General features: G+C 43.1%; 4 protein-coding genes across 4 annotated transcripts; all 4 read left to right on the top strand.

The window, feature by feature from the left end:
• The first annotated feature begins 4,804 nt into the window (after positions 1-4,804).
• Positions 4,805-5,332, top strand: LOC121442478 (keratin-associated protein 4-12-like). Its single transcript, XM_041644069.1, has one exon. The coding sequence runs from the start codon at positions 4,805-4,807 to the stop codon at positions 5,330-5,332; it is 528 nt and encodes a 175-aa protein (XP_041500003.1).
• A 4,509-nt stretch (positions 5,333-9,841) lies between these two features.
• Positions 9,842-10,300, top strand: LOC121442466 (keratin-associated protein 4-11-like). The gene has a single exon (XM_041644049.1). The coding sequence runs from the start codon at positions 9,842-9,844 to the stop codon at positions 10,298-10,300; it is 459 nt and encodes a 152-aa protein (XP_041499983.1).
• An 8,304-nt stretch (positions 10,301-18,604) lies between these two features.
• LOC121442337 (keratin-associated protein 2-1-like) lies at positions 18,605-18,991 on the top strand. The gene has a single exon (XM_041643840.1). It carries the CDS (start codon positions 18,605-18,607, stop codon positions 18,989-18,991), a length of 387 nt encoding a protein of 128 aa, XP_041499774.1.
• Positions 18,992-24,024: 5,033 nt separating this feature from the next.
• Positions 24,025-24,411, top strand: LOC121442336 (keratin-associated protein 2-1-like). The gene has a single exon (XM_041643839.1). It carries the CDS (start codon positions 24,025-24,027, stop codon positions 24,409-24,411), a length of 387 nt encoding a protein of 128 aa, XP_041499773.1.
• Positions 24,412-25,256: the final 845 nt, after the last annotated feature.

Genomic DNA, 25,256 nt, shown 5'->3' with positions numbered 1-25,256 from the left:
GTTCAGGTCACAAAGCTCAAAGGTTCACAGGCTGATTTCAATATTTCTGTGTTGTTTGATATTTATAGTCTCTTAATTGTTCATTGAAGATACACTTTGGTCATCCTTACTCCTCTGGTTTTCCTGTGCTGAATCACTGTGTCAAAATAAACCACTACTATCCCATATAGAAAATCCAGTGTGATTTTATAAGTCTCTAAGATTTCTTCTTAATCCTGAAGAACTTGTGTTTTGGCCATACCTGTAGGGTGAATGAAAAAGCTTTATTGGTAAAAATAAAAAAAAAAAATTAAACTACATTTGCCTTTTTTCATCAACAGTCTCCTTTGTTTTTAGACAATATTGAAAAGCCATGGATAAAAATTAGAAATTTATTTTAGAAAGACCCATATTCTATGGGTCTGCACCTTCTGATAATATGCATATGCAAACATCTCATAGTAACTGCAAAGCTAGTAGAGTTGGTATCTCTAGCTGAGGGCCATTGATTTTCTAAAAGGAGAAAAATGAAAGCTGAAAGTTATACGCATGAAGTCAGAGGAGGGACGTGAGGGATGAGGGGCTGTGTTAGTCTGTAAGCTCTCATTTGCAAACAGAGGAAGATGAAGCTGAAGAGGAATCTGTGACTGAAAGAAACCAAGCCCCAGGATGCTTCTTCTCTCAGTCTAGATGGTTCTGCCACACCAAGACAGACCCCCTAACATTGTGATATGAAATGGTAGCATCTGGGTTGTGCAACTAAAGACCTTAGGTCCCCGAATGTCCCTGAGCCCTCTGGAGCAGAAAGAGATTTTTGTTGTTGTTGTTGCTATTGTTGAAAGACAAGGTATATTTTCATTTAAAGATAATGGGATGGCTAGTCTTCAAAGAGAACACAAGATCCTTTCCTTCTCCTCTCGACTCTTTGCCACACATCAATAGCCCAGTCTCCTGCCCTACCTGACAGCCAATATCTACAAATCTGTGTTTCCTTTCTGTTTGGCTTTTCAGTTGTCTCAGGCAAGAATTAAGCCCACTCCTGCTACTCAATCTTGGTTTTTGGTGGGGATCTTTTATTCTTATGTCTTCACTTCCTCTTCCTTTACTTTCTCATCTGAAATTTTAAGTGAATGTGCATGTGTGTGACAAATTTTTAAAATTTCATTTTATGCGTGTAGGTGTTTTGTCTGTATGTATGTTCATGCACCACATGAGTGCCTAGTGCCAATGGAGACTGTCAGACACACTGGAATTGGAGTTACCAATAGTTGTGAGCCACCATGTGGTGCTAAGGAACAAACCCAGGGCCTCTGGAAGAGCAGCCAGTGCTCTTAACGTCTGAGGCAGCTCTCCAGCCCACACATATATTTGCATCATGGACTGTTTAGACATACAATGTGGTGTTTGTTTGCTATACTTACTTTTCTGATACTTAACAATATACTGTTTCATAGCAGCCCTCAGAGAGGCACCCTCTTCACTTTTGGGGCTGCATAGTGCTGTGTTACAGAAAGTGGCTGTCATTTGGTCCTCTGTATCCTATTAAGGATGCCCAGGCTATGTCCAGTTCTATTTTGTTACTTTATTTCCCCTTATGAGTAGAACTGGTATAAATAATCTTATAAAAGTATTTTCGCATATTTCTTCCAGATTATATATGGGAATATGTTATAGATTTGGAATAGCTTGCCCAAGAATAATGATACTATTTATTGGAAAATCACAAGAAACTTATGAGCACATTTATTTCCATATTGTCAAATTTTGAGCTTTTGACAAACTAATGGGTGAAAAGTATCATCTCTATTTTATTTCTTTTATTCTGCATGAAAGATCATATGACTATGCCCCCACCTCCAAATATTTTCAAGGCCTTGATGTTTTCATGCTTTTCTTCCCATTGTCCTGCAGCTCTGTATGAAACATCTTTTTTCCCCTTAAACAGCTGATCCTTTTTCTAATCTCTTTAATTTTTACCTTTAAATAATCAGTCCTATTTAATTGGAGGTAATTCTTCCACCTCAAATATCAACAAAGTTATTATTATTATATTAATGTTGTTACCTTATCTTTTTCTCTTTTAACATTTTTCAGGCAAAATATTTTGATAATGTTTTCCCATCCCCATGCTTCCCCAGATCTTCCTCACCTCCCTTCCCAGCAAGCTTTGTGTTCTCTCTTTCTTAAAAAAAAAAAAAAAAAAACAAAACAAAAAAGAGTAAAAGCAAACAGTAAAATCAAAAGTAACAAAATAAATAAAACAAAATATCAGAAACATAATTATAAATGTGCACCTTTCATCTCTCCTGTGCCTTTTTAAGACATTTCAAGCTTCCTGGAAAGTGGAAATGGAGCGCGATTATCTACCACTTATCACAAACGTCTAATGTCTGAAGTTATGTCATTCTTGAATTAATTTATTCTTTATTTAATATTTTGACAATTTTATACGTTGGTACAATACATTCTGATTATTCTCACCCCCACCCTTTTTTATCTCTTTCACACTCCATCAGTTCTCCGCCTTCATACTGTTAAGGTCCTACAGAAGCCCCCAAAGACCAACAGCCACGTGAGCAACAAGAGCGTTTTATTAATTCCAATGTTGGGGTGGCACTAGGCGACCCCAAAGAAGGTCACAGGCTCCTTTAAAAAAAGTTAGGGGAATTCCAGGGAAGAGGGATTAATCTGGGCTGATTGGTGGGAGAGATTAGTATGGGTGCTGATTGGTGGGAGATCCTAGTGTTTAGAAACTTTCCAGCAACAGGGTAGGAAAAGCTATCTTTAAGGCTGGTCAGGGGGGCACTTGCTGAGCCAGCAAGGGCCTTTGGGGGCCTGCTGAGCCAGCAGAAGGGGTCCTGGGGTGCCCATTGAGCCAGCAGGAGGCTGTGTTTGTAGTTGTTTTTTTGTTTGTTTGTTTTGTTTTGTTTTGTTTTTTGAGGACTGTCTCTTTAGCTCTGTCCCATTTTTATTAAACCAAGGCTTAGATTTCTGTCAGGAGAGCGTTGTCTGCCTCCCCACTAGCGCCCCTCCCCCGAATGCTGTCACTACAAATACTGCTCCCTCATTTATGTCTTTTTGTTTTGTGGTCCACTAAGCTAAACTGAACCTATCTGTTTGGTGCTTACTGGAGCCTGATCTACTCACCAGTGAGTAAAGGAAAGAAAAGCAAGGACTACACCTTGCCCAGAATCTATCTGTAGCCAAAAGTTCAGCAGGAATGATGACAGCCCTGCCCTAAAGCGTGACTGATTGCTGACAGGGCCAGTCTTGTGCAGGATCACAGCGGGGAAGAACAGACGCTGAGTCGGTACTGGCAGAGACTGTTCCTTGCTTGGAGGGTGGCAGATCACAGCCTTCCTTCCTATCTTCTGATCGTACATTCGTCTACTGCACTTTTTGGCGACATTCCCTGAGCCTTAGAAAATGTGGTATGAGAACTTATAGCTCAGCGTTCAGCTGTCACTTACTCTCGGCATTTTGGGCCCCGGTACATCTCTGTATTTGCAGCTCTTGGCTGCAAAGAGAAGTTTCTCTGCTTAAGGCTAAGAGTAGCGTTTGTCTACAGTTACGAACATGCACACCTAGAAAACAATTTGCCTTTATCTCAATTTACATAAACAACAGTAGTAAGTTTCCTTTTTATTTATTCTTTGGGAGTTTCATACTTGCAGACAATGTATTAATATGATTGCCTCACACAAACTCATTGGGTTTGTTGACTTCTCAAAAAGTTGAACAAAATGTGCCCTTAAAAACCACGAGGGGTGCACCCACACACTAAGACAATGGGGATGATCTATTGGGATCTCACCAAGGCCAGCTGGCCTAGGTCTGAAAAAGCATGGGATAAATCCGGACTAGCTGAACATAGCGGACAATGAGGAATACTGAGAATTCAAGAACAATTGCAGTGGGTTTTTGATCCTACTGCACATACTGGCTTTGTGGGAGCCTAGGCAGTTTGGATGCTCACCTTACGAGACCTGGATAAAGGTGGGCAGTCCTTGGGCTTCCCACAGGTCAGGGAACCCTGATTGCTCTTCGAGCAGATGAGGGAGGGGGACTTGATCGGGGGAGGGGGAGGGAAATGGGAAGCGGTTGTGGGGACGAGGCAGAAATCCTTAATAAATAAATAAATTAAAAAAAAAAACACCCAAGTCTGAAAAACATTAGTAATTTAACAATTTTGGGACCCATCATGTCAACATGCTTTTGCTATTCAAAAATAATTGTCATTGCAATGCCATTTCACCTTGGGGAGATTAAATAAGAAGAAATTGATATGACCGTCACTAAGTTTGCTCACACCTGCCTGACTAGGTAGGAAATAAACACTCTGTGCTGATTGCAAGCTATCTCCTTCATACTCCCGAAACACCAATATTCCATCCTGGTTTTCCACCAGTATCCTATAAGACCTGCTTCAAACTCATTGCTGCCAGAGGTATAGTCACCATGTATGTATGTTCTGAACATGCTCCTCCAAGGATAAAGCTAGACATAAAGAATTACCTCTAAACCCAAGGAGACAAAGTCAAGGACTGTGTCTAACTCAGGGGATGTATCAAAGGAAGAAAAAGGGAAGCTGATTCTCTTAGCTTTGTCAAATTAGCATAGAATACAACAGGAAAAGGAAGCAGCCTTTCTATTTATAGATAAACACAACTAATTGACTAAAACTCTTATCTTCTGTAGTGTAAACAAGAGCCCTGTGATTAGTAGCCCTCAGCAGGGTATAAAAGCAAGAGACAGCAAGGAGAGAGACCAGACTAGAACTCTCACCACCTTGTAAACACACCCAGAACCTCCACTTTCCAACACCATGGTCAGCTCTTGTTGTGGCTCTGTCTGCTCTGAGGAGGGCTGTGGCCAAGGCTGCTGCCAGCCATGCTGCTGCCCACCTTCCTGTGGTGGTTCTAGCTGCTGCCAGCCCTGCTGCAGCCCCTGCTGCCAGCCCTGCTGCAGTCCCTGCTGCCAGCCCTGCTGCAGCCCCTGCTGCAGTCCCTGCTGCCGCCCCTGCTGCAGCCCCTGCTGCAGCCCCTGCTGCCAGCCCTTCTGCAGCCCCTGCTGCCAGCCCTGCTGCAGCCCCTGCTGCCAGCCCTGCTGCAAGCCCTGCTGCAGCCCCTGCTGCCAGCCCTGCTGCAAGCCCTGCTGCAGCCCCTGCTGCCAGCCCTGCTGCAAGCCCTGCTGCAGTCCCTGCTGCCAGCCCTGCTGCAGCCCCTGCTGCCGCCCCTGCTGCTGCCTGCGTCCAGTCTGCGGTCAGGTCTGCTGCCAGACCACTTGCTACCGCCCCACCTGTGTCATCTCCACCTGCCCCCGCCCCATGTGCTGTGCCACCCCTTGCTGCTAAATCTTCTCTCTGAAAGCACCATTTATCTCCGTATTCTCTACAGATGAAGTCCTTTCTTCTAGGAACTACCTAGTGTCCAAGGTACTTGGTTTTCTGAGTCCCAGAAGTCAGTCTTATTTGTAGCTGTTTTGTGTGTGCATTCTGACTTCTGTCCAAAGTTCTTCCTCTTAGAATGAATTTATCAAAAATTTCCCAATGACTTAACAGGTCTCTCCCAACATGTCTCCCCTTGTCTTTTTTATCTATCCATCGGGCTGGAGGAATTTAAATTATCCTTGGCACTTGAAGGAGCACACATTTTAACCCTTCTGCCATTAAAACCCAATACAGTGTCTTTTACAGTCTTTGCAAAAATTGTCATACTTTGCTATTTCTCCGTAACAAAAAATAAACATCCATCCCATGGGTACTGAAAATTGAATGTGATTTTTGCTTTATTTATTAAAAAGTATGTAAATAAAACAGGGGGCATGAAAAATGGTTCAGCAGATAAAGGCACTTAACCAACACACTTGATGATCAGGGTTCCAAATCTGGCACGCACATTGTGGAAGGAGAGAACTGACTCCCACATGTTGTTCTCTGATTGCATGCATGCTGTGGCAACTGCAAATGCATGGGGGGAAGAGGAAGGGAGGGAGGGAGGGAACATTTTAAAAACACAAAAAAGAGAAAAAACTTTACATATACTTCCAGGGTTAATGTAATTTTTCCTTCATTTAGTTAGCTTGTTTCTGAGATTGTCATTCCAGACCCTTCCAGAACCCCTCCCTGCTCTCCTTCAAACCCGCTACCTCTCTTTTCATCAGTTACTGTATGCATCTATTCCTAAATCTAACCTGTTGAATCCACTACAGAAAACCATAACCAATCAATATGCAGAGTTGGGGAGCCCAGTCCTGATATACAGATAGATCTATAAAACACTCCCTCACCTAAGGCTCAGGGAACATTGCAGAAGAAAGGATGGAAAGACGGTAAGCGCCAGAGAGTCCGGGAGTTTGCTGTGAGAGCATGTCTCCTGGAAACATCAGAGTCTACACCCGTAAGTCTCGCCAACACGACTGCCTAAGTGTGAATTGTATTTTCACTATCCTTAAAAGTCAACAGGACATGTTAGTCAAACCTCCAACAGAAATGGAATGGCATTAACTACTCCCTCATTTTCTCTAAAACGTCTTCTTTGTCTCAGGTAAATTAATCACGTTGTAGTTGTTAGAGGGAAAGGGGAATTGAAATGAAGGAGCAGCCCTGATTATATAAGAGAAGAAATCATTAGGGAAGACTGGACACAATTCACACCACCTTTCAGGCTCTTTGGGAGAATACAAACAGCCAATGCATGGCTGGGTGAAGTCATTGTGTGTTCTACTCCAGAGCTAGGTGTGGCAGACTTTTTCTCCACATGTGTACTTCATGAAGAAAGATCACTTCTGAGGCCGACAGGTGATGTAAAGGAGGGTTGGGGAAAGCCCTTTGCTGTTGTTGGAGATGGCAACTCTTCCCTGAACCTGCCCTCCTTTTCCCGGGTGGCGTGATAAAGAACCACATTCCTTTCCTCCATTTAGAGATTGTAAACATACCATTCCATTTTCTGAACTCTTCAGAAGACTGACTAAGCCTGCGCAGGAGGTAGCCTTCCAGTCTGGTTTTTCCCAGTACCCAGTCCCCTTCCTTCCAGTACCCAGTCCCCTTCCTTCCCATGACCGTTGTCTCCCACAGCATGTCTCCATGAACTTCCAGCATGCTACTCCCTGTCTCAGCACATGCTTTCTGAAGATTCCCACCTGTTCCCAAAACCATTCATGATATATGACTTGAGAGCTGGAACCATTCATTAAAATGAATATTCAGTCTTTCAGTGATAGAAACAGGAACAGAAGCATAATGGCAGAAATACATTGCACGTAATCCATGAAGAAAATTAGAGAGTTTACATAGGAACCCCACCTCTCTTTCTCACACAGCCTTTAAAATTTAAAGCAACACAAAAGTCTGTGACCTAAAGTAAAGTCCCCTTCATGAGTCATTGCTAATCTCATTCGAGAGCCATTGGTATGCTTCACAGCTTCATTAAACACATTCATATCCATAATAAATAAACAGCACGCACTCATTATTTGTGCTATCTTTATTTTTAAATTGTTTGATATAATTCAAGAAATGTCTGTACTTAGTGGCATCCAGGCTGAGTGTATAGCTTGGCATGTTTATTTACATATTTTGGCACTTCTTGTGAGAAGGATAAGTACAGTTTATGAAGGATTGTTGTTTATGTCTAAGATATCAATCAGTTTTCATAAATTCATATTATACTGACTTGATGGCTAATACTAATGCCCAGCTGGTTCTCTTAGATATTCTGGGGAGACTAACCTGGCAGCCTAATGCATCTAGGCTTAGACTCTTCCCATGGCCTGCCCCCTGTAGCCTATATTATAACCCCATCATTAACACAAAAGCTCGGGATTGTTTTTCTCCTCTCCTGTCCACTTTCCCCAATTCCTCTCTTGTACCTTCTGGGATGGAGTCTTTGTCTGGGGTCCTGTAGGATGTAAAACTCGAGCAAAGTCAAGGGATGGTTTTGGCTAATTGATAGTGTTTCCAACAGTAAGACAAAAACTGGGAAGTCTAGGGGCAAAAGGAAATAGGTGTCACCGTTTGTCGCCTTCTTCCTACCCCCACCCCCACAGCTATAGACTTGTGGATTAAGCATGAATATCTGAAAACAAGTCTGCCTCTGTTAACCAAGATTTTTGCAGCTTTCTACGCCTAGCCTTTTGTCTGGTGATACACCACTGCAAATGCTGTCTCATAAACAGTGTGAACATTTGACCAAGTAACGGGTTAGACAAATAAGTGTAGTTTTTCCCGAAGAGGACTGTTTTCCATTTTAGGGTCTTTCTTCTAATATATTCAATGGCCTGCTCCTACTCTCCCTTCTCCTCCATAAACCTCTATGTGCTAAGCTAGAAGCATGATGCAGGGGGTGGTGACATGTGAAGAGGGTCGTTTATGAGGACAGACGCCATGCAGGAGGAAACATCCCCAACGAGTCTTGATGGATGAGGAAGGGTTTGCAGAGCCGATGAGAAGCATTCCCAGAAGATGAGATAAGCCCAGCAAAGACTTCCTTTGGTACTCAGAGGCATGGTCAGCTTACTTTGTGTTTCCTCTTGGATGTACCTTTTAGTTTTAGCCTCTCTGTGCTTTGTGAAGCTCTTCCATCAAAAGAAGAGTGCACAGCACTTCACAGAACTGCATTAAAAACAAAAACAAAAAAGACGGCATGACCCACACAGGGTCTGCTACATAGTGACATCTTACAAACTATCCCCCACCGAAGGCACATGAAACTGTATGTTTTGTTTTAGATATTTAATTGAAGTCATTGAAATTCCTTATTTTATGTTAAATGGTTTCCTCTGCCTGAGTCTTATCCAGCCACTTACAGAAAGGCATGAGGGTCTCCCTGCTCTATGCTTAGAATATCCAGCAAAAACTCTTGCATATATATTGCCAAAGTTAGAAACTCAAAATATTTTATATCTATATGAAAAAGATAATCAGACCAGCAAGGTGACTTAGCAAATAAAGGCACGAGCTGCCACTCCAGATGACCTGAGTTCCATCCCTAGGACCCACATGGAGGGTATGTACCCACACACATACAACAAATAATAAATAATAAAATCATAGTGCCTACTCTGTAAACTTTTCTCGCTGCCTCTGTGAGTGAAAAAAAAAACTACTATGAGGTAACATAATTAAAATGTGAATAAAACTTTCCCACTCATAATCATTCTCCAGGAAGACATACAAAAACAAAAAAGACCCAAAACCAAAAAGAAAAAATTCTTAATTTCTATTATTTCTAAGTGGCTGAGCCATTGCCAAGCCCTTTAACTCAAGAGGCAGAAATAAGACTTGATAGTTTAGAACTTTCTCAGGTCTGAACGTCTCCCTGATCCTCCAGTGGACGCACACTATCACCATCGTCCCCATGAGAGATGGGACAGTCTCCCTCTAAAGGGTCTTCCCTGCTAACCACCCCTCCAAATCTCATCTACATAGAATACTCCGTGATAGCAAGAGACATCCTGGACTTTGTAGAAAAACATTTCCCTGATTGGCAAGGAACAGCGTGCAGATAGGAGGGAGTGTCACATTTAGAAAACAAAAGGTCAGAGAGTCATGTGACAAGTTACTTGCAAAAAGGTCAAAGGTGACCCACTATGGAAAAAAATGTGATGAGCATTTTAGTTCCAAACATGGGAGCCCACCAGGAAAATAAAATGTGTTATTTTCTTTCTTTTGGAGTATTTAACTAGAAATATTACAATTATGCAATTAAATGATTAAGTTTCCCAAGAAGGTAAGTACGAACAAGGAAATGATGATGTAGTCATATGAGGTGTTCAGCCAGGTATAAAAGGGGGTGTGGGCCAAGGAGACTTCCAAACCCAATACCTTCACTCTTCTGAAAACCCATCCTCCATCTCTGACACCATGGTCAACTCCTGTTGTGGCTCTGTCTGCTCTGAGGAGGGCTGTGGCCAAGGCTGCTGCCGCCCCAGCTGCTGTGTGTCCAGCTGCTGCAGACCCAGCTGCTGTGTGTCCAGCTGCTGCAGACCCTCCTGCTGCCGCCCCAGCTGCTGCCGCCCCAGCTGCTGTGTGTCCAGCTGCTGCCGCCCCTGCTGCCGCCCCAGCTGCTGCAGACCCTCCTGCTGCCAGCCCAGCTGCTGCCGCCCCAGCTGCTGCATCTCCAGCTGCTGCCAGCCCTCCTGTGGGGGTTCCAGCTGCTGCAGTCCTTGCTGCCAGCCCTGCTGCCGCCCCTGCTGCCGCCCCTGCTGCTGCCTGCGTCCAGTCTGTGGTCAGGTCTGCTGCCAGAGCACTTGCTACCGCCCCACCTGTGTCGTCTCCACCTGCCCCCGCCCCATGTGCTGTGCCACCCCTTGCTGCTGCTGAGACCCTTGCTCTAGGCTCATCTCCCTCTGCACCTCTAGACCATTCTTACATGTGAGCCTTTGGGACACATGGAATCTGATTCACATCATTTAACAGGATGGACTGCACAATTCCAGAGCCCATGGTCCACCCCAGAATAGGACAGCACATCCTGGCTCACTTTGCATTCTCTCTTTTGCTACCATTTCCTTCCAATATTAGTACAGTGTAGAAATTAGTTTCTATTTCATGGGCTAAGAATTTATCATAATTCTCCAAATTGATTAACTTTATGGCTCTAAATTATTATTCCTAGTAAATTAGACTTTTGCTACAGCTTTTATCTTAGCATTGGCTTTACAACCCCAGACCTGAGAGTTTGGATATATTCTGCATTTTTCCCTAAAATGAATTTTTTTATGTCCTTTGATTTCACGTCTTTCAAATAAACTTTCTTACATATAAGAATTCATTTGTACTGTCCTCTGTGTCTCCCATAACCATTGTAATCAATAATTAAGGACTTAGGTCTGGAATATTTAAAGCAATTTCTGCTCTTGCAAAGGACCTGAGTTTAGTTCCCAGTACCCATGTTGAGCGGTGTACAGTCACCTACAACTCCAGCTCCAAAGACTGTCTGCCCTTCTTTGGTCTCTTTAGGAAGCTGCACTCTCGTGCACAGACACCCCCTTCACACATACACATAGACACGCAAACATACATACAATTTCAGATAAAAATAAATCTTTAAAAAATAATTGAAGGGACTGGAGAAATAGCTGCGTGGCTAAGAATATCTACTGTTCTTCCAGAGGATCTGAGTTTGGTTCCTAGCACACACACACACACACACACACACACACACACACACACGTAGTTTGCAACTACTTTTAACTCTAGCTCCAGAGGATCTGGTGCCTCTGGTCTCCACGGGCACTAATACTCACATGTATGTACCCACACAGAGAGACATATAATTAAAATGTAAACAAATCTTCACAGAATAATTGATGATTCATATTTCACATAGAGACACTGGAAATTTAAACCATATTTAAATTATTCTTATAAAGTGCTATATGAGATGTAGGCATGAAAATGGTATGTGTGTGTTTGTGTTCATGTGTGTGGCAGTCTGAATGTAATTGGCTCCCATAATCTCATAGGGGGTGGCACTATGAGGAGGTGTGGCTTGCTGGAGTGAGTATGGCCTTGTTGGAGGACATGTGTCACAGCAGGGGCAGATTCTGAGGTTTCCTATGCTCAAGATACCACCCAGAGTCTCAGTTGTCAGGGACTAGTCTCAACAAAATTCAAATGTTCCAGGGTATGAGTGTGAAGATTAGAATTATTAAGCAAAAGGAACAGAGATATGAGAAAAATAAGAGACAAACAGAACAGCACTGGGAGGGAAATTCAGTGAATTCCGAACTGCCAACATTTATTTTCTACACGCTTATATACTTCGCTTTAAAAGGGGAGGGGGAGGCAACAGACTTAATTAACATGGTATAAGGAACAGACTTGAATTCTTCAACCTTTGGTCCAGATGAAGCAGATTCACATCTACACTCAAAATACTAATTAACCACACCCTAGGTCAGGATCTCCTGTTTGTAGCCACACCTGTTGTCAACAACTTTGGAAGAGCAAAATTAAGCTCAAACTCTCTGACCTATACTCAAGGTGGAACAGGCTCACATCTGTGGGCCCCCACACTCAGTCAAGTTCCTGTTACCTACAAGATGTAGGACTCTCAGCTATTCCTCCAACACTGCATCTGCCTGCACACCACCATGCTCACTGTCATGATGGTAATGGACTTGGACCTCTGAAACTGTAAGCAAGCCAACCCAATTAAATGGTTTCGTTTATAAGAATTACTGTCATCATGGTGTTCCTTCACAGTGATAAAAAGTTCTCACTAAGACAATGTGTCTATATGTGTGGGTCCTAATATTCAAATTTAGGAAAATTCTAACATCCTTGTTCTTGATTAAAATATTTATACCCTTAATACATTATACATTTAATCCCATCAGTTCTATTTTGTAGAAGAATGCAAAAGCAAATTTCTAAGGGAAAAAAAAGGAAATGAAATTAAGAAAATTTTCTTTTAAGAGCTTAATCATCCAGGTGTGGATTCCAGTACTTAGGAAAGCTGAGACGGAAGAATCATAATAAATTTAAGGCAACTGGGCTACATAATGAGTGTTAGTCCACCCAGCACTACACAGCAAGGTCATGTCTCAATTTAAGTCATTGATTAAGTAATATAAAAGTAATGCCCTCGACTTACTTCTTTTAGCAGCATTTCAGAAATATAATCACAAAATGAGTTGAATTACTCATTGAGTCCTGCTGTGAAGAAATTCATATTTTGTTGTATTGTTATGGACACATGACTGACCTAGATAGTGAGCAATGTTTCAGATTGCAATCTCTTGGGGTCTTTGTATCTCAGGCAGTTTCACTCTCAATATTCTAACAGACACATTCCCTTCAAGACTGGAATTCTTAAACTCATTTCCTCTTTTTGAGGAGTTTAAAAACTAGGTCATGTGTGGTGGTGTACAGCTATCCAACCAGGCCCAGTTCTAATAGCTCCTTAAGCCACGAAGCTCATCAATGAGTTAACCCAGTGTGGTGGGTTTGAAAAATGGTCCTCATGGGTTCAGAGGGAGTGGCACTATTAGGAAGTGTGATCTTGTTGAAGGAAGTGTCACTGGCGAGGAGCTATGAGGTCTCAAAAACTCAAGCCAGGCCCAGTGTCATTTTCTTCCTGCTGCCTGATGATCCAGATGTAGAACTCTCAGCTTCTTTTCCAGCACCATGTCTGCCTACATGCTGTCATGCTTCCTGCCATGATGACGTAATGGACTAAACCTCTGAGCTATAAGCCAGCCCCAATTAAAAGGTTTTCTTTATAAGAGTTTCTGTGGTCATGCTGTCTCTGCACAGCAGTAGAAACTTTAGCTAAGATGGCCTGTGATGCAGTTACCCTTCTCACGGCCCAGTTACCCTTTAGGAGCTTCATACCTGGGGACCAAGTCCTAACTCATGAGCCTTTTAAAGGCTTTTCTTCTTTCTTCTTCACACGTGGGCCCTTGAGGGACACACATACAAATCATTTGTCAGCTGGGTGCTTGTCCTTTCTTCTCCTCGTGGACTTTCCTGAGCTTCTTTGTAGCATGCTGCAACTGTTCCAGAGAGAAAAGATAAAATGTCAACATCTGAGACTCGAGTCCCATACCTCATATAACACAACTTCTACCATGTTCTATTGGTCACAGCGAATTGTTAAACCACTGCAGATGAGACCCCTCTGGCCAGCTGGCACTCAGGCAGACTAAATCTAGGCTAAACTGAGGCCAGCCCCATGAGTCCTTTCCTTCCTGTCTTACTTATTTGAGTAAGTAACAGCAACTCTTTGTGGGGATGAGTTGGATCCTCACTTATACAAGTTATAATCAGAAAATTGTGGCCAAGGTTGTTTGTTGAGGGAAGATCACAGGTATCAAACCCTTTTCGTATTTAAGAGAAAAGAGATGGGAAAAGCGAATGCTCCACATAGCCTAGGGATCTGAGCACCTGAGAGCTGCTGGTCATGGGAGGTGGAAAGTTCTTGTAAGTTAGAATCTTGACTGTCCCACACACTGAGGATGTGATGTGATGCAAAAATAATCACGACGAAGCATAAAAATTTCACTATCTTCTCGGCTTCCTTGATCCACAAATGATCACTTGAAAGGTTCTAAGAGAAGCTAAAAGGAGTCTGGCGGGTAAGGGATTTAGCAGAGCTGGCATGCTGGCAAGGCCAGAAAACGGAGACTATCTGTTTGTCTGAGATGTCTCGGGTGACTGAGATGACAGAGGACTCCCGCCAGAGCTCAGCTGCTGCTATGGGTTAGTGGTGGCCCCTTTTCTCTCAAAAAAGGGATTTCACTAAGGAGTGGCCAAGCCATAGCCTTGGGTGCTTACCGTTTTCACTGCCACCTATGTAACCTGTGTGGCTTCCTGTAGATAAAGGGGTGACTTTGTGTCCATCGCTGTAACACCAAACACACTAACTAGACATAACTGAGATCAGCAATTCGTTGTTAATAAAAAGTAACCCAATAAGGGAAGTTCTACAATTAAGGAGTTTGAAACTCCTATAGGGATCAAAACCTCCAGACTGTTAAATCATAATAAATAACGTTGAGAGAGGAAACGGCTGGCCAATAGTCTTTCTCCAGAAGGTTTCCAGTTTGCTCGGAGCTCCCTGACCTGAGACAAATGGATGTCTTCGTTTTGTTTGGATCCTGACATTACCACCATTTGAAGTTGGATATAAACCCCCGTTAGCTTTTGGATCTCCACCTAAACACAGGGTTTGCTTTTCTCCCACTTTCATAAAACTGAGCTCTTCCTAATATTTTGTGTTTTCTTTTATCCTTTGGGTCACAAATAAATACAAACTAACAGGAGATAGACAGTGTGAACTTCTCTTAGTAACTGATAATTCTTGACTGCTTGGAACAAGAGGGAACAAGAGAGAAGACATTACTTACACGAACAAAGGCCATAATCTCACTTCCTAAAGGCATTGCCTAGGCATCAGGCAGAGATCACTGAAGTAATTGATTCTCAACTTCATCAGATTACCCATCATTGGCATTAATTCTTCCTTCTTTCACCTCCCATCTTGACAGGTGTCTATGGGTTTCTCTCTGCTAAGTATGGCTGGCACCTAAAATACAAAACAACTCGTTAAATTTTAACTTCAAATAATCAACATTTTGTTTAGTTGGGTTTTGGTGATGGTGGTGGGTTTTGTTTTTTTGTTTGTACATTTGGTTGGTTTGGTTTGGTTCTTTTTTTTTTTCTGAGATAGGGTTTCTCTGTGTAGCCCTGGCTGTCCTGGAACTCACTCTGTAGACCAGGCTGACCTGTAACTCACAGCCTCAGCCTCCCGAGAGCTGGGATTAAATGCAAGTGACACCACTGCCTGGCAGACAACAAATACTTCTGAAATGTAAAGATGTGTCATTTATACTCAGGTATGGTGACTATAAAATTATGGATCTAGAAAATACACAATTTCGTTTCTCAAATATGCTCCCCTAGTTCCGAAAGTCCCACACTAACCTGTGACCAGAAGTCGTTCCCAGTTTTAAACCACCCAAACCAGGAAATAATCACTTACTATTACAGTTGATGTGAGTTCATGGCTGCTTGTTATACAGCACTGTTGAATGTAACTAGCCCAATCCTTGGAATGATAAACTAATTTAGCATGCCTGTCAGTATACAAAGATGGGAAGATGGTTTTCCACAGGCAATAAAAATTAAGTAATACCCAAGAATACATGCCAGGGCTGGTTATATTTTGAGTTTTAATAAATTTTGGAAACACAAATTTGAAGGTTAATAGATAAAACTAAGCTTATAAGGACAGCGTAAAGCCAACATATTGATGTTAAATTATAGGATGGTTCCATTCATTTGGAAGCATCTTTGTTTAAACATTAACCGCTGAGATATATCTGACTTCATGTCCAGACTCTAATAGTAAACAGCTGTGTGAACTTCAACACATGAGTTACCTTCTCTAAGCTTCAGGTTAGTCCTCTTTAGGGTGGAGGTAATAACAGGCACCTCCATTGATTAGCATGGTAGCCAATCAGCTATTAAAATAACTGTTTCAATCCATGGAACAGAGCGAGCATTCAAGAAAAGGTAACCTAAAAGCTCTCATGTGGTAGGCAGGAAAATAGCTGAAACATAACACCAACAAATGGAGTACATTCAAGAAGGTGACCACTATAAACTGTTCTTAGAGTAGATGCTTTTTTAATAAAAACCTATTACAAAAGGAAATGGGGTTCTCTACAATCCTATGATGTGAATCATCAATTCAAATGACTAAGAAAGACTTAGCAAATGTCCACAGAAGCTGTTCATAAATAAAAAGGTTGTTTGTAAACACACTGGGGACTAGTTTCCTTCTACCAGATCATTAAGAAGTGCCAAGGAACTGAGAGGAAATCATTGCACAAGGAAAAGACAGACATAATGGATTTGAGAAAACTCACAGCAACTTTTCCGGAATATCTCTCCTGTGCAACAGAGCTCATTTCCTCATGACGTCAACAAAATTCCTCACCATTAAAACCTAAGAGTAATTTCAGGATAAATGACATTTAAAGAGCATTTGAGTCAGATTGGTTTTTTTTTAATACTTACCATGTGCATACTTGGCTCGTGTGTGTGTGTGTATGTGTGTGTGTATGTGTGTGTATGTGTGTGTGTATGTGTGTGTATGTGTGTATGTGTGTATGTGTATGTATGTATGTGTGTATGTGTGTATGTGTGTGTGTATGTGTGTGTATGTGTGTATGTGTGTGTATGTGTGTGTGTATGTGTGTGTATGTGTGTGTATGTGTGTGTGTGTGTGTGTGCGCGCGTGCCAGAGCATTATGAAAGTCAGAAGATAACTGTCGGAGTTGGGTCATTTTTCCATCATATGGGTCCTAGGTCTGATGTTGTAAGCCACATGTTGGGGTGCTATTTATTAGGGTCTAGCTTCGATGTTATTCACATGTTCCAGGGTAGGAGTGTGAGGATTAGAATTATTAAGCAAAAAGAACAGAGCTATGAGAGAAATATAAAAAACAGAAACCCAGAATAGCACCAGGAGGGAAATTCAGTGAATACTGAAATCGCCTGCATTTATTTTCCACATGCTTATATATTTCGCTCCAAAAGGGGAGGCCGGAGGCAACAGATTTCAGTAACATGATATAAGGAATACACCAAGTATCTTGCAGGCAGTCACTCCCTGGAACCTCCTGTCAATCTCCTTGAAGGAGCAGGAATAGATCTGAATTCTCTGACATTTGGTCGAGGTGGGGTGGATCCACCTCTACACTCAAAATACTAACTAATCACACCCTAGGTCAGGATCTCTTATTAGTAGCTACACCTGTTGTCAACAACTTTGAGAGAGCAAGAATAAACTCAAACTCTCTGCCCTTTAGTCAAGGTAAATCAGGACTCACATCTGTGGGCCCTGGGAGTCTGGAACTTTGGTCCTCAGGCTTCGAGGCTGGCACCTTTATGGCTGGCCCATCTTGCCGGCTCTTGAGGAAGGTTTTGAAAGCTGTTTGTTCCTAATTTCCCACCATTTGCTAAATCAGGCTAAAATCAGGGAAACAAGTGTGCCAACAAAAGGTTGTCCTTTGACGACCTGCAGAGAGAACCTTCCGGTCTTGGTCCTTGCCCAGAAGTTATGTGTTTCTATGGTCAAAAAATTCCCCATCCCACCTTTGGGATGAGTTAGCAACCCTGCATAAACATAAAATGAAACTTCCTACTTACTTGGATAAAATCACAGCTTATGAAACAATAACCGTGAACCTCAGGGCAGAAACTATTTACATCAGTAAACAGAAAGAGGACACAGGGCTCAGACCTCACACTGCAACTTCATTGTGTGACCTTAGCAAACCCTACAACCAAAAATGAGGAAAGGGATAGGCCTATAGATGGTCCACAATCCTTTCCTGGATTCTATACAGGCAATGACTAATTCTAAATAAATCCCAAAGATAAAAATCGCAAGGAATCTTTGAAGCAGATTTTATGATCAAGGTGGAAGTTGAGTTCAGGTTCTAAGGACAAGCAGGGCATGTCAGGTTAATAAGAAAACAACAGCCAGGACTGGAAAGCCCTGATCCTCATCCAGAGAGAGTGACCAAACCAGTGTGACAGGCTGGAAATGCCCATGTGGTCCTTCATCACATGGAAAACCACACATCTGCAGAGGAGCATGCTGGGAGTTCTCTGGGAAGCAGGGGAGGACTGGTCTACTTACAGTGGCATTATTAATCTACTGCAGTCATGTGTGTACTAAGAAGGTAAGTCACAGCTTGGGTGGTAACCCAGGGAGTCTTTGAAGGCAAAATGATGATGTCAGAGCCAAGGAGAGAGTGGTTAGATCATATCTGCTTTAGAAAACAAATTCTTTCCTCTTTGATGACTTAGAAATATTCCAAATTCATCATAATTGAATCCAGAGTGTAGATGCAGTAACAATAAACCACAAAAGAAAACAAAGGAATATCTGTGATGTATATGCATGATATGTATGGAGGGGGACAAAAATACCATTAGTCAACACTAACTCTTAATTGGCCTGAGGATTTACAAGAATGCTCATGTGCCTTGGGGTCATCAGCACTGGCCAGGTATATAAAGGGATCCGACCCAGAAGACACATCACACCTGAGAACACCCAACTGCTCTCTACTCCTCAACCCTACTCCAGTCCAGACACCCACCATGTCCTGCTGTGGCTCCTTCTCCTCCCAGAGCTGTGGAGGCTGCTGCCAGCCCTGCTGCTGCCGCGACCCCTGCTGCTGCCGCCCAGTGTCCTGCCAGACCACAGTGTGCCGCCCTGTGACCTGCGTGCCCCACTTCACCAGGCCCATCTGTGAGCCCTGCCGCCGCCCCATCTGCTGTGACCCCTGCAGCCTGCAGCAGGGCTGCTGCCGCCCCATCACCTGCTGCCCCACCTCCTGCACAGCTGTGGTCTGCAGACCCTGCTGCTGGGCCTCCACCTGCTGCCAGCCCATCTCTGTGCAGGCTCCCTGCTGCAGGCCCCCCTGCTGCCAGCCTGCCCCCTGCCGCACCACCTGCAGGACCTCCCCCTGCAACACCTGCTGGTGAGCTCCTGGCATCCTCACCAAGGATACGCCATCACCTACACACCTCTTTGGGCTTTTAATCAAATTGAAAGAAAATATGTTTTTCCCCCAAAGGTGACAACAATTTAACAGCCTGCAACTTGGATCCAATGTGAAATAAGAACATTGTTATCCCTGTTCTAAGCCAAATTTGCAGATATCTGTATCAGCAGGTATCATCACGCATGGTAAATGCCCTTCGGAGATTCCCAGAATGGGCTGGACAAGCCCATCTTAAGCCCGTATGATTCAGGCAGTTCAAATCCTCACCAATGCCTTTGTCATGTGCTGCTCACTCTCTCAATAAAATGATTTTCCTGGCATAGCAAATGCCACACTCCTGATTCATTCATTGATCTATGTCATTAAGGTACACGGATGAACAGGAGTCTAGGCTGCACAAGGAAACCAAAGTTCTGTCATTTCCTTCAAATATTTGTTCATCTCCTTCTGTCAAGTGCTTAGCTCTGTTTCCATTTCCAGTCATCATCTCAGTCTCTCCAGCAGACATGTCTGAAACCTCATACCACAAGGAACACACATGCACATGTGCATATCCACTTGTGTGAAATCAGGCGACAGCAGGTACCCCGGCGTGATCCTGGAGCATCCTGAGCTAGCTTGCTCCCCATAAAGCATTGAGATGATCTGGTCTCTGCTCTTGAGGAAGAGAAGGCCATTTATTGGTCTAGGCTGTAGAAATGGGGCTCAGTGTTTAGTACAAGGCTGGTTGATGCTCAGCTTCCACTTGTTAAATGAAGTTAAGCTGCAAAGGCATTATCTTTACAGGAATCAAAAGTAAAAAGGTATTCACTTAAAGCAAAAAAAAAAAAAAAACCATCATACATAACTTAGCTTCTCTAACTTAGTTTCAGTTATAATTTGCTTCAGGCTGCTGTGATAAACACCATGACCAAAAGCAACTTGGAGAAGAAAGGGTTTGTTTCATTTCAGAGGTTACAGTCACCACCAAAAGGAGCCGTAGCAGGCCCTCCAGGAGTGAATTGAAGCAGAGGTGGTTGAGGAATACTGCTCACTGGCTAGCTTCCTCTGGCTTCTGCAGCTGCCACCTACCTAGGGAGGACACTGGAAAATGGGAAAATTAGCAATTTGCAACATAGATGGATGCTCAATGCCATTATTAGTACCAGTTATACTATGTCTTAAAATAACAAACAAACGAAAACGTGCTCACTAGTTCAAATCAAGTAATTGAGGGTCAGAGAGAACATGGGGGAAGATTTTACTCATATGTTTCAATATTTTTTTCTGAGATACTTCACAGCCACTGGAGAAATGTATTTTCTAATTAGTGTCAGTATACCTTGGTGTCAGATTACTATGGTCTCAGAGTGAAAAGAAATCTTTAAAACTTATTACAGTTTTATTTATTTATTCAATAAATTATTTTACATTACAACCATAGATTCCCCTTCCTCCCCTCCCTTATCCCCTCTCCCTACCTCTTTCCTGACCCCTCCCCCATAGACCCCTCCTCTGTTTCGGTTCAGAAAGTGGCAGGCCTCCCAAGAGTATCAACAAAACATGGCATATTCAGTTGTGCTAAGACTAAGCACTTCCCCTTGTATTAAGGCTGGGTAAGACCAAGGTGATCTAATATGAGGAAGAGGTTACCAAGAGCGAGTCAAAGAGTTAGAGACAGCCCCTACTCCCACTGTTAGGAGTCCCACAAGTAGACTAAAGGATACAGCTGTCACATATATGTAGAGGACCTTGGTTGGTCCCATGCAGGCTCCCTGGTTATTGATCCAGACTCTGTGAGTTCCTATGAGCCAGGTTAGTTTTTAAGACCGGGGGGAGGGGGTTGTGATGTCCTTGACCCCTATGGCTCCTACAATCCATCCTCCCTCTCTTCAGCAGGATTCCCTGAGCTCAACCTAATGTTTGGCTTTGGGTCTGCATCTGTTTCCATCAGTTACTGGATGAAGGCTCTCTGATGACCATTGCAATAGTCACCGATTTGATCATAGGGAATAGCTAGTTCAGGCTAAGAATCTATTATTTCTCAGAAGTCTCAGTTTCAAAACCAATAGAAATGAGCTCTAGACTTTAGGACTTGTGAGGAGAGTTTAGTAACAAGAGAAAGGCACAGTGGGTAATATATGTATCTGAAAGTCTTTCTCTCGTGCTTACCCATTCAAGGGGCTTTAAAACCTAAAAGCAGGGAGAGATTCCAAGATATTGGTTTAAACTTCCTGACTTTAGGCAAGAAACTTAAGAGAGATTAGGTAGATATATGATATATTCTTTACATATAATTCTATGTGAGATTTTATATATATAATGTTACAGATATATATATATCTGTATTTATATATATAATGTTTATATATATATATATATATGTTACAGAAATAAATTCAAAATTTCCACCTGTCCTCTGACCATTGCTTTTCTGTATTTTCCAATTTGATGAATTTCTCTTTTTGGTTTCTCATATGTATCTCTCTGTCTTCTGTGTTAGTGTGAATGTTTTAATAAAATGGTCCATGAAAAACTCCAGATTCTGAAGACTCCATTTCACAGATGAGGAAACTGGGGTTATGGAGATGTCGTCTGCCCTGAGATAAAACTTCCCTTTTCCCTCAACCCACCTCATCCTCATCTCTGGCTCCTCTGAGTGTGTTTCTTAAGATTTCTACCAAGAAAGAATTCCCTATGAAAACTATTTATTTTTTTAAGAATGTTAGACATCTCCTGACATCTAGAAACCCTCAAACTAGTTCCTAACAGAACATAATCATAAAACTATGAGGATGAGGACATGGCCTACTGCACCGACAGTCACCGTCACTACGTTCTCTTCCAGTCCAACCACAAAAATCTCACATTAATTATCATTATGCTTAAAATGCACATGCTCCCAGTGGTCATTATGCTTCCAGAATGCTTGGAATGGGAATAAGATGACTTTAAAAGTTCACGTCATGAAGTCAGGGAAACTCCCCTTTAAAAGCCTGTCTCTGAATGTGTGTCAGCAAGAACTCCCACTCTGCAGAGCAGCAAAGGAAAGCAAGGTCACCGGTGATGGGATCCCATGGGTGGCGGCATTCTGGTAACACTGCAGGAAATGGTATCTAGATAAATGGAGCAGGGTGTTTACAAAAGCACCAACATCAGCATGGGCTGTCGACCAGACAGAAGACCCCTCTTCTGCAAGAAACAACATGATGAATATACAGGACCGTGTCGTGACTTTGTATCTCCTACCCGAAATTTGGGATCTTCTATTGGCTACTTCTTGCTGTGACAATATTCCTGACTATGGCAATTTGAGGAGGGAAGGGTTTATTCTGGCACACAATTTCAGGTCACAGCACATTGTCATGGGGAAGTCAAGGCGACAGGAAGTTGAAGCAGCTGGTCATATTTCATCTGTAGTCAAGAGCAGAGAGCAACGAGTTAGCACATGCACAGTGGGGCTTGGCACATTCTATACTGTTCATTCACTCCAGGGTCCAGTCTATAAAATGATGCTATCCACTTTCCAGGTCACTCTTCCCATCTCAGTCAACCCAACAGAGAAAACAGCTCAGAGGCGCCACCACAGGCTGACCTAGTCTAGACAACTCGCCATTGCCACTCCCTTCCCAGTTGACTCTACAGCGTGACTAGTTGACTTTCAAAGCTAACAATGACATATATTTGAGGCAAATCCGATCCCAAAGTCCTCAGCAATCCTTGTCCAGTGTTGTGCGGTGCTGGTCTTCACCTGCATCCCTACCCTTCCTTTATCTTCTATTTCCTCTCGTGGTGGTGATGAAGCACAGAGCTCTTTATCCAGTCACCAGCTCACTAAGTCTCCTATTGTGGAAAAATCCGATCTCATATTTTATAAGCAGTCAAAATTCTCAGCCAACAAGCCACAGTACTGACTACAGAAAGATGATTTATTCCTTCACACATCTTCCAATAGATTTTATTTATTTTTTTTTATTTTGTGTGTGAGTGCACACACATGCATGTCTGTGGGTACAGGGGTGTTCTGGTCAGGGGACAACTTGTGGGAATCTGTTTTCTCTTTCCACTATTCCTGGGGGAAATTGAACTCAGGCTGTCAGGCTTGGCGGCAGGAGTGTTTGCTCAGGGAGCCATCTCACCAGTCCTACAGCAGATTTTAAAGAATTTAACAAGCAGAGTTTATGTCATACTTAGAAAGCAAGAAATATAGCAATCATAGATTCAAGACAGGCATGAATAAGATCACTTGGTTTAATCTTATTGACCTTTGAAAAGTTCTTCATCTTTAGTTGCTTTTAGTTTTATCTTGTTTCCCTACAAATTATGACTACAAAATGTGATAAGAAATTTTGGGCCTTAGTTTTCCCTCTCTGCCCCCTAATCACTATGTTCAATTAGTAAGTGTCTCATGAGAAGTTGTGAGTTATCGCACAATTTCAGGTTCCTTTCTTAAAAGCCACGCTGATGCTTTGGTGGTTATCCCTCTACAAGCAAGGCAATGGGCTATTTTTCAGATGCCTTGGGCCATATTTTCCATAACAGAAGAGACACATAGCTACTTTTATGAGCCATCTTGGCTCTTCAGGAATTACTTTGTCTAAATGCCAATCAGACACCAGGCTTGTGACTCATGTGCATAGTAGCCTTACACCTCGTCAGAGACTGTGAACATGGGGAAAGTGACATCAGCTTGTGCCCTTCAGACTTTCAGTTGTCACATGAAACCTAGCCTGGGAGGATTGACTGGCAGGTGAGTAATTGCTCTGTGATACAAACTATCAGGTATTCATTCCAAGGGAAAGAGTAGAAGGGTGGAAAGAAAAGCATCCTTACAGATACTGGAATTGTTGCCTGGCAACTGAATCTAGGCTTCTCTTTTCATTGGGTAACCACAAGTTCAGGAAATGGCCTGTGTCCTTAGGATCCTCAGCACTGGCCAGGTATATAAAGGGATCCGACCCAGAAGACACATCACACCTGAGAACACCCAACTGCTCTCCATTCCTCAACCCTACTCCAGCCCAGACACCCACCATGTCCTGCTGTGGCTCCTTCTCCTCCCAGAGCTGTGGAGGCTGGTGCCAGCCCTGCTGCTGCCGCGACCCCTGCTGCTGCCGCCCAGTGTCCTGCCAGACCACAGTGTGCCGCCCTGTGACCTGCGTGCCCCACTTCACCAGGCCCATCTGTGAGCCCTGCCGCCGCCCCATCTGCTGTGACCCCTGCAGCCTGCAGCAGGGCTGCTGCCGCCCCATCACCTGCTGCCCCACCTCCTGCACAGCTGTGGTCTGCAGACCCTGCTGCTGGGCCTCCACCTGCTGCCAGCCCATCTCTGTGCAGGCTCCCTGCTGCAGGCCCCCCTGCTGCCAGCCTGCCCCCTGCCGCACCACCTGCAGGACCTCCCCCTGCAACACCTGCTGCTGAGCCATCGAATACATAACTTTTCAGATGAACAGAACTCTCCCTACTCCTGCCGGAGCAGACAAGAGACGCCACCTTTGCAACCCACTTGTTCTTCCACAACTATCAAATTTCCCGCATACATGCAGCTGGACATCTGCATGCCTCACCTATCCTAGCTTCCTTCCATCAGCTTAATTCTTAGCTTCAAAAACATCTCTAAACAAAGATGAAGTTCTTTAACAAAGCTTGATCCCATTGAGTTCCTATAATTTTTTTTAATTTCAGCGTTCAGAATGAATATATTTTCAGCATGATAGTTTTAGCCTGATTTTGCATGAAAAAAAAAATAAAATTTTATTCCTGGTGAAGCACATATGCTTTTTGTATTCTTTCTTGATATTCACTACCTCATTTGCAGAATAAATTGCAGTGTTCAGAGTGCGAAGAATCTAGGGCAAATGTTTCTAAAGGATGCACTTTGAACTCTCCCCGCCAGAGCTTCTGTGGCGCATCATCTGTGATTATAAAAAGAACTCAAATGTTTCAGAAAATTTGGCTGATGGGCTTTCATACTTAAAGACAGAGACTTTTGTGGTGATGGGACAGAAGTACTGAGGCAGAGCTTTGTGAATTTGACTCATGAGTGGTCCATTAATATTTTCGCATATACACACAAGAAAAGGAAGAAAACCCAAGCTGCAGCCCCATTTGCTTCCCAACATAGGAAGCTATGCAATGATCATATTAGCTAGAACCCAGGAACACCCTCACCACTGAATTCCTTTGTGTTTAGTGGATCAGCCACTCCCTCATCTCCTGAGCCAGGAGCACTATGGCAGTTAGATTTCCAATGCAGATGCTGATGA

Source organism: Microtus oregoni, unplaced genomic scaffold, assembly GCF_018167655.1.
Source record: "Microtus oregoni isolate MIOR12 unplaced genomic scaffold, Mior012 000091F_ref0000469, whole genome shotgun sequence".
NCBI lineage: Eukaryota > Metazoa > Chordata > Mammalia > Rodentia > Cricetidae > Microtus > Microtus oregoni.
The sequence above is the reverse complement of the archived record's forward strand: the minus strand, read 5'-3'. Positions and strand labels throughout refer to the sequence as shown.

Excerpts from the sequence above, each read along its gene's own strand:
- LOC121442336 (XM_041643839.1), top strand. The coding sequence starts at position 24,025 with ATGTCCTGCTGTGGCTCCTTCTCCTCCCAGAGCTGTGGAGGCTGGTGC.
- LOC121442466 (XM_041644049.1), top strand. The coding sequence starts at position 9,842 with ATGGTCAACTCCTGTTGTGGCTCTGTCTGCTCTGAGGAGGGCTGTGGC.
- LOC121442478 (XM_041644069.1), top strand. The coding sequence starts at position 4,805 with ATGGTCAGCTCTTGTTGTGGCTCTGTCTGCTCTGAGGAGGGCTGTGGC.
- LOC121442337 (XM_041643840.1), top strand. The coding sequence starts at position 18,605 with ATGTCCTGCTGTGGCTCCTTCTCCTCCCAGAGCTGTGGAGGCTGCTGC.